The 9,023-nt window shown below is 47.0% G+C and overlaps 1 protein-coding gene across 3 annotated transcripts; it reads right to left on the reverse strand.

The window, feature by feature from the left end:
* Nucleotides 1-1,162: 1,162 nt before the first annotated feature.
* LOC107194461 (protein hunchback) lies at nt 1,163-7,280 on the reverse strand. Of its 3 annotated transcripts, none has more exons than XM_015584087.1 (4): nt 7,100-7,280; nt 3,709-3,864; nt 2,993-3,357; nt 1,163-2,903 (listed from the first exon to the last, which is right to left on the reverse strand). In XM_015584087.1, exons 2-4 carry the CDS (start codon nt 3,853-3,855, stop codon nt 1,271-1,273), a joined length of 2,145 nt encoding a protein of 714 aa, XP_015439573.1. In that variant the 5' UTR covers nt 3,856-3,864; nt 7,100-7,280; the 3' UTR covers nt 1,163-1,270. The 3 variants fall into 3 exon arrangements, with proteins under 3 accessions (XP_015439573.1, XP_015439572.1, XP_015439571.1); XM_015584086.1 differs by having other exon boundaries at nt 7,083-7,113; XM_015584085.1 differs by lacking the exon at nt 7,100-7,280 and adding an exon at nt 6,470-6,552.
* Between the last annotated feature and the right edge of the window lie 1,743 nt (nt 7,281-9,023).

A 9,023-nucleotide genomic window follows, 5' to 3' on the forward strand; every position in this document is an offset into this window, starting at 1 on the left:
TCGTCAATATTGAAAAGAAAAAAAAAACGCTAAGAACTTGTTGAAGTGTCACGTTGAAAATCGACTTCCGGATAATAATATCCCGCGCGTGTGTTGGTTTCCGTTCGCGATTCCATTTGTACTGGTTGGTGTGGGAAACGGATCGTCGATAACGTCGGAACAAATTTTCGTATATATGTAATCGGACGCGACAGCCAACCCTCGTTACACACGTTCTTTCTTCGATTGCACACCGAGACCACCGACACTCACAGTATCTCCACTCGGTGCTTTTGACTAGAATCGAGACATTTTGTTTCTCTCTCTCGAGCTCCACCGTCGATTTCTTCTTCGACGTTCTTCTAATCTAACTTCGCGTCCTCTATTCATCTCGTTCGTCTCTGTCACAAAATATATCTTACATCTTGGCTTCCAATTGACCTGCGCGACATACAACCTACCAGCAATCAATCGTTACACTCTCATTCACCCTCCCTGCGAACACTGGCGTCAGAAACTTCCTGGAACGAGGATCATCCTCGATAAAAAGAAAAGAAAAAAAAAGAAAACTTTGTTGCCCTCTGTTTGTCCTGTGAACGCTCGGAGCTGAGTAAAATAGCGCTTCGCTCGCCTACCATTCTTTTGGTTTTTCTACCGTGTATATAGAATATTCTATAAAGACAATGGAAAAATACCGAGTTCCGTAAAGATATTTTACTCAGCTCTCAGGCCAGTTAAAAAGCTTCTCAGTTGTCGATTCTCGTTCCAGCAAGACCGTCCCAAACTCGGACGTTCGATCGAGTTTCGCGTAGAATAAACAATCTTCATTCTATATGAAAATATAATATAATATATATATATAGTACCAATTTATATGTACGCCTGTGTGTGTACTAATTTGTACATGTGCTCGAGGTAGTTGTGGTATTCCTATCGCTTGAACGACGGAATTAAAAAGGAACGTTTCCGCCAACATTTGTTCCATCATCCTAATAAAGTCTTCTTCGAGAGCGGATCCACAGAGAGGTTCTGGGATCGTGCTCGAAGTAATCTACTTCGACTTTGGCTATCTTAACGCATCCACGTTTCTTCGGCTAAAGTGTCCTAAAACCTGAGAACAATCGCTCGAAATCCTCCGTCGAGCCGCGGACCAATCGAAGAAATCCTCCAGTTTTGAGTCCGACTCGAACGAGCATCGTATCCTGAACACGCAGATATGTCGGTGCAGTATTGTGCCCCGAGAGCCCACGGCTACCAATTTCCAGAAGGACCGAGTCCCTTGTTCCTTGAGCTACGCGTGCTTCGACCTGGCGATGTGCAAGAAGAAGGACACCTTGTCGGTGCACTGGTGGCCGCACATGTTGCACCTGTAAGGGTCCTTGTATCCATGGTAACCCATGTGAACGGTGTACATCACCACGTTACCGAACGCGATCTCGCAGTACTGGCAGGTGAACTCGTTGCTCACGCCGAACGCGCGGTCTCCGTTGCAATCTCGAGAGCCTGGACTACTGGCAGCCGGGGGCTCGAACATGTCTTCTTGTTCTTCGTATTTTTGCTGTTGCTGTTGTTGTTGCTCTTGTTGTTGCTGTTGTTGTTGCTGTTGTTCCTCGTCGGTGTCCTCTTCAACCACCCTGCGATCAAGCTTCACCGCTCTACCCTTGCGTCTGCTGGTCCCCGTCGCTTTTGGGGAATTCGTGATCGGTCGGTTCGGAACGTTACTGGTCGCGTTAGGTTTACTCAGGTCCAATGGAATCACCTTTGTCTCCGGACGTGACTCCTGACTCGTCGGCAAAGTGGGTGTCGAGAGAATTTCGGTTATTTTCGGAACATCGTTGTTCGATAGTCCGTTTACGGTGTCATTGGGTGTCCTGGTCGTACCGAGATACCGAACTGCTAGGTCCTGAGGGAACTCCTCTTTGATCCTTTCACCGTCGATCGTCTTCATGTAGTCTATCAACGCGGTGGACTTCAGTCGATCCAACTGTTTTTCAGCGGTGGTGTCTTCAAAGGCGGGGAAATTGCCCATAGGGAAACCTCCGAATAGCTGGTTGAAAGGGAACGTCATCATGGACTGATTCTGGGCTACTCCGTTTAAACCATTCACAGGTTGACTGACCCCGTTCATCTCGTTCAGACCGTTCATGAGATTCATGGGTAGATGATGGCTGACCGGCGATATCTGAGGGGTGACCACCATCGGTGGATACGAGGTGGGCGTCTGCGAGTTGTTGTTGATCGCGACGTTACCGTTCGGGCTGGCCTCGACATCGGATTTCATCGGCTTCTGCTTCGGGCCACGTCGTGTCCCGTAGACGTCGATGATAGGCAAAGGATTCGGTGAACCGTCCGCGTTCAACACCATCGCCGGTTGGTGCGAGTACTTCCTAAGATGAAGCTTCAACGAGTGACAATACTTGGTGGCGTACGAACAATTCGCGCATCTGTACTGATAGATGTTCGAGTGGGACTTCAAGTGGCTATTCAGCATCGACTTGTTCACGCACGAGTACGCACACTTGTCGCATTTGAACGGCTTCGAACCGAAGTGATTTCTTAAATGATACTCCAGGTGATGCTTGTACTCGGTCACGAACGGACACTTGGGACAGGTCAACAGTTTCTCGGCCCTGATGTGGCCACGGCTGTGCTCCCAGAATTCCAGCTTCGTGATCGCCACGAAGTTGCACTGTTTGCACCTGAACGTCTTCACCTTGCCCTGAGAATTGACCCGTGGCACACGAAGACCTGGCTCGTCGGCCTCTTCAGACTCGTGCTCGGAACGTTCGCCTTGGGTCGGTGACGATCGGTTGTCGTCCTGGATCGATCCGGAAGCGGTCAGCTGACCGAGAACGCTCTTTACGAATTCTGGCATCTCGCATTTCGTCGTGCAGTGCGTGGCCAGATGCTCGGTGAAATGTAGCCTGTGAAAGAACAAACGATTCGTGTCAGCAATGATTCATCGAACAACAATGATTTAGGGGTACTGGTTTTATTTCGAGCATAGATTTACCTGTTCACAGTGCTAAAGGCGCAGATAGGACATTGCAAGATGTCCTGACCGAGCTCGACATCTTCGTTGGATGGTTTCACCGTGCTCGAAACAACGTCCATCGTTTGTTCCGACTGATGCTCGTCCATCGAATGATGTCGCGTGAACTCGAGCGGCGAGCCGCAGGTCTTGAACATCCTCTGCGGACTGTAGTCGAATGTGCTGCACTGCATGTTGTTCGAGTCCTGTGAAGTCGCGCTTCCCGGCGACAGGCTGCAGTTCGCCGTGGACGACGATCGTCTGCTCCTAGGCGAGACGGAGTTGCTCGTGTAATGGTCAGGCGACACGCCCGAGTCGTTGTTCTTGTCCTCTATCGGCTCCACCTTCTGCAAAACAAGACACATCGCAGGATCATGTTACGCTTCATCTTCGGTAAAATAGTCTAAGCAGTTGAAGAGACACGCAAAAGCGATTCTCTGGCGAGCAAAGAATCCGCCAGAAGAAGTCGCCGGGTCCATTGAACCGAAAGCGAAAGGCGACATTTTGTCGATGACGGAAAAGGGGGAAGGGCAGCAGCGAGACTCAATGACGGTAGGGATGAAAAAGAAAAAGAGACAACGGGAACGCGAGGGTGGCCCGAGGGTGAGATGCAAACAGAGCGAGAGGGTGAATAAGTTAAAAGTAAGAGAGAGAAAGAACGGAGATTCGATCGGAGAGGGGTTGAAACGATTACTCACCACGATTCTATCGGTGATACCCCAAGCGGGCGTGGTTGCCGAATGGAGGGGATGGCGTTGCTCCTCGACAATGGTTTGTTGCTGTTGTTGAAGTTGCTGATTCGGCGCGTGTACCAGAGGCTCCGCCGTGTCCCAGTTCCCTCGCATCTTGTCACTCTGTTTACAGAAAGTAAATGAGAAATTATTGTTTAATTACCGACCAAGATTCTGGAAAAGAAACCTTTAGATTAGTAACCGATGATGTTATAATGATTCCAAGTAAAATAATTAATTCCTTTTTCCATTTGTAATTTAATTTTGTTTGCGATTAATTTCATACCGTTATACTATAACTTATTTCGAACGAAAAACGTCCGAGATCGAAAACAAAACTAGAACAAATGGCAAAAGATATTCGCACAAATCGTAAATTTCAATAAACGATCGGGGACAGATGGGAAAAATTCAACGGTGGAGTGTCAGAAAATTTGAATAGCATAAAGAAACAGGTGAAAAGCTGCGGGGCACAACAAGAGAACGAAAAGGGTTGGCATTCGGTGGCGATTGTGCGAATTTCCGCGAAGAAGGGTACGGGACTGCGACAAATGAGCCTCTCTGCCTAGTCGTAGGTAACGCGCCACATTCTAAAGCAAATTCTTGGTAAAATCGTCCGACAATGTTTGCCTGTTACCCTCGGGCTTCCTTTCGCCTTGAACGCCCTACAAGAACAAATCATTCCAGTGTGCGAATGGCCGGGCTAATTTATTCAAGCAGGGCAACAAATAGTGGGAATTGTTTTGGTCTACGACCGACAGCACGAGACCATTCAAGGAAACGACGCGTGGTCGCCATTTCGATATCGATTCGAATATCTCAATTTTTACTCGACTATTCGTTACAAGTTGATTCTCACAGATCGAACGGAAATAAATATTACGTCGAACGATTCTGTAATTCGTTAAATATTGTTACGCTGTGGCGTTCTGCCACACGACATAACAGTTTTATTATAGATCACAACACAACATTTATTTACAACTGTACAACTGTACAACATTAATTATATATAAATGTGTACAACTTAATTATGGTACGTCTGTTCTCTCTTATGTCATATCAGATACTCTCTTTTTAAATACTGGCGGTTGTCAGCGAAACGACTGACCGATTCACAAATCGATCCTCGGAGTCGGAGGCATCTTCAGTTATAACGCAAAGCCAGCGTCGTGACTTTAAGCGTCACAACAATATCTTCAGAATATAATTAATTAATTGGTAAACTGCTTAAACGATGGAAATTTTGTGGTGCAATTTCCGACCACGAACCAACAACGAGCACACGTGATTTATGGTTTTCGATTCCGTCGGACAACCCGGTAATTGTTTCGCGATTTCCTAGTCGAAGGTAAAAACGGTACACCAGGGTTGAGGTCCGGTCCGCTCATTTATTCAACTAGAGCACGCTTTTAAACCCCGTCGACAGAGGCGACCGGGTTGGGAGATTCCGCTTTTGACTTCTGGCGAAAATCTCATTGTCCGTTTACCCCGTGAGACGGCGGTCGTAAATAATATTCAAAGCAGCCTCTCTGTCTCTCTCTCGGTCTCTTTCTGTCTGCTCTACGGAACCAGGCGGAGGAATCGGCCGAAAACAAACAACCCTTGTAAGAAAACGGAGACTTCCCGCTGAAAGCATGAAGGCGGATCCGGCCGAGACGCAATTATCTCGCTACCGCGAGAGAGCAAATCTGCTTGCCATGTTTTTCGAAAGTGGGAAACCTTTCTTCGCGGCCGACCGAAGACCGTGCGTGTATTTCGAAAAATCTGCTCGTTGGTCCCGTAAACTAGCTTAATCGTTAGAAGACTGGGCGAATATTTGCGCAAAATTCGAGTCATGTCACGCGGTGGAAAAGCTTTCGAGAAACACAATTCGCGCCTGGTTGCCCACAAAATTCCTCGCCGGCGACGCAGAAACGCTCGCATTCCATAGTAAGGACGTTTACGAGTCGATTAAAGCGAACCCTCCTTCTCGCGTCTTCTGTCGAACAAGGAGAAAAAAGACTTTGGCAAAGGTCGACGGGAGCCAGTCTTTCGAAATTCCAAGCACAATCACAACAGTAAATAGAAAAGCCGCGGGACGAGGAGACGAGGGGAAAGATAGTAACGAGAACATCGATTCCGTGGTTCTGTTGGGGAAAAAGCGGCGTATCCGTGGGAAAACGAATGTGAAAAATCGAAAACTATGCAATCCTCGATGGAGCGACTGTAATAATACGTGATGATTGATAATGTTAAGCAAAAGCGATGGATAAATATCGAAATCCTATCAAAACGTGAAGAGCAAGGGGTATATTAAGAGGAACATAAAGAACCTCAAATATTGCTTTTGTCACTACGCTCCGTTGTAATATTATTAATTACTTAATTATCTTTCGTTGTTGCATAATATTAGTATCATTAATATCTTTTGTAAGCTAGAACCCTTTCGAGCTTATCCACGTGTGATTCCTACATAATCTTATACAACAATAATTTTCAGGCTCGATTTCAAGTAAATAATTAACAGAAGCTATCCTGCCACGATTAGGAATTCTCGATTAGGAATGTACGAAAAGGTCTGAAAGTGATTCCCGTCGATCGCCAGGCCCGCGAGCCGCGATGCGACGTTATAGCGAACGCGAAAATAATCCGGCGACCATTGCCGCCCGATCCGACGGCCGCCGCTCAAGCCCTGTCGAATTAAAAGAGGAAAAATCTGACGCACACGATGACAAAAGATATTCACAGGCAAATTCACGTGTGATCCATGGCACATTTGCTTTTCCAACGTTCCCGTCGTTGCGGACATGTTGAATTTTCTTGGTGTTTGTTTCCCCTCGACACACGTACATAATGTCATTACCGTGTCGACACTTTTCGAAACACGGCGGAACTAAACAACGGCCAATTTCGACGATCGCGCGCGCGCTCACACGTGTATGCGTGTACTCTAGCCTTCGAAACTTCGGTACAATTCTCGGAAAAGACCACGGAAAAGAAACTCAAAACCGACGTCGTTACGAATCGCGGTTCTCGTTTTTCTCCGTGCACACCGTCCCCGCCGACACCTTCGATCGCGTTATTTTAACGTTACTGACAAATGAACGCGGTAAAAAAATACGCGACGAAAATGAGAACGATCGAACGGTCCGATAAAAGAAAAAAAAAAACAACATATCACCGTCGACGAGACCGCCTCGCGAAGCATTCGAATTACCTCGTCGAAATCGAAATCCTCTCAGCAATCGGCGGGTAACTTTTATCTCTCCAAATCAAGATCGCAACAGTCACAGTAATCACGTAAACCGTTCGTCACAGAAAATTCACGTCGGACTATTACGATAAATGATAAGCGATACCATGTCAAGAGACGAACCTCGAACTCGGAGTCTCCAGCTTCCTCCAGGTCCGTGATCGACGGTCCTTAGAGTTGATCCCTTTTCTGTACACTATACACTGTTTTCCGAAATGTTTCAAATATCACTAGAACAACCTCCGATATGTCCGAATACAACTGATAACAAGGACTTGCACGTTGATTAAGAAAAACGTTTAGACACGCGGATTCCACGACCCGGACTCGAGTACCGTGTGAATGCCCGAGGTCGACTGACTACGTCCTAAGTCCCAAAGTGGAATACCGGCTTATTTGTGGATCGTGTCGAGGGGGCAGCTACCCTCTCCATTCGGCCTCGACCGCTCGTCCAATCGGAGACGGGCATTGTACCCGGACTCATAGACGTTTTTGAATACCCCTCCTGTTCGCGCTTAGATGGCTCCTGGCGAATTCTACTACGCTTTCCGGACTTTTTGCGAAACCCTCGACGATCCCCCCCAACCTAAACCACCACCACGCGTCATCGCGTTTTCGAGTTCGTCTTCGAGGTTACCGTTGCTCCTCCAACCCTTTCCGTCCACGGTTTCCCTTTTTATTCCTCCCCACTTTCTCCTATTTAGACATCAACGACGCGACGATGTTTCGAATTGTTTCCTCTCGCTCGGATTCTTTCCATCGCGGTCACCTTGGAAACGCAAAATTTGGATACTTTGCTGAACCATTCGATGCTCGTTCGAACACTTCTATATACAAATACATAAGTACTAGTCTTTCGAGACGATTTTCAATACCTCGATGCTCGAATTTTTGCATTTTTTATACTTCTTTTACACATACGATTTTTTCAATTGATCTACATACGTTGCTGTAAATCGAGAAGAACGGATGAAACGTCTTTTTACAATTACCAGCCACTTAGTGACGGTGGATACGCACCCTTCACAGTTAAAGGGTTAAGTAGCCACGACGGAAACCCCGAATCTTCGTCTTCCCACCCTGTTGCTACATACGGATCGGTTCTGTGGTTTCGCTCGGGTTCGACAAGGAAAGTTAAAAATATGGAGGATCCTCTCTAATTAGCGTCGGCGATTTCGGTACGGGAAGAGAAACCGAGGGCGCGTCGATACGCGTGCGCGAGCTCTTTTCTTTTTCCGTCGAACGCGGTCTGCTTTCTCTCCAGCGACAGACGGATCGCACCCTTTCCCTGGCTTCGGAAAACATCCAACAACCGAGGACCATTAGTCAAGCCCTAAAATTACAGAGAATCGAGAAGAAACTTTTCATGGTTTCTACCCTAGACTTTTATTTCCCTAGTATTTTTTCCCATGAGAAAGAAAGAAGAAGAAGTGGCGAGGGATGTAGGACGAGGCCAATCGCCTCGACAGAGAGAGAAACAGGTACACGAAGGACACTGTAAATAGTCCTTCAACCCTTTCGCTACTAGGGGCGGGGGGAGGAAAAAATCTGGAAGTCGTAAAGGCTTCATCAAAAAACCCCTCCCGTTCAACCCTTTCCTTCTAATCTTCTTTTCGAACGAACGGAACGGATTCCTCTGTCTCCTTGCATTTACGATGCTTTTACAGTTAAACTGTTACCGGTGCCAAGAGAGGGAGAGGGAGAGAAAGAGAAAAAAAACTGGGCGCAGGAAAGAGGTGACGAGGATATATGAATTTCTAACTGTTTTCCCCGTTTCTTGTCACACGGGACAACGCGTCCCACCTAACCCTTCCACAACCTTCTTTTTTCCCTTGGACAGAAGAAAAAAAAACATCTGATCGTTTCCTCCTGTTTTCGCCGTTTCGAAACGGAACGCGTGTTCGAGGAAATGCGTCGCAATAAATTAAACGAGAAAAATTCGCAAATTCGGTGCATCCGACCTCCCCTTTCCTCAAGATCGTTGCCCTTTCATTGTCCAGGCAGCCCAGTTTCGGCACTTTCGAAACATCGTAGCTTGGCCCCTTTG

The sequence above is a fragment of the Dufourea novaeangliae genome, unplaced genomic scaffold, assembly GCF_001272555.1.
Source record: "Dufourea novaeangliae isolate 0120121106 unplaced genomic scaffold, ASM127255v1 scaffold47, whole genome shotgun sequence".
Taxonomy (NCBI): Eukaryota; Metazoa; Arthropoda; class Insecta; order Hymenoptera; family Halictidae; genus Dufourea; species Dufourea novaeangliae.

What these genes read in the sequence shown, in the direction of transcription:
- LOC107194461 (XM_015584085.1), bottom strand. Translation starts at nt 6,532, where the DNA reads ATGTCCGCAACGACGGGAACGTTGGAAAAGCAAATGTGCCATGGATCA. An exon ending in GATCACACGTGAATTTGCCT is followed by an intron (nt 3,865 to 6,469) that starts GTGAATATCTTT and finishes TTCTGTAAACAG; the next exon opens with AGTGACAAGATGCGAGGGAA. An exon ending in GTATCACCGATAGAATCGTG is followed by an intron (nt 3,358 to 3,708) that starts GTGAGTAATCGT and finishes CTTGTTTTGCAG; the next exon opens with AAGGTGGAGCCGATAGAGGA.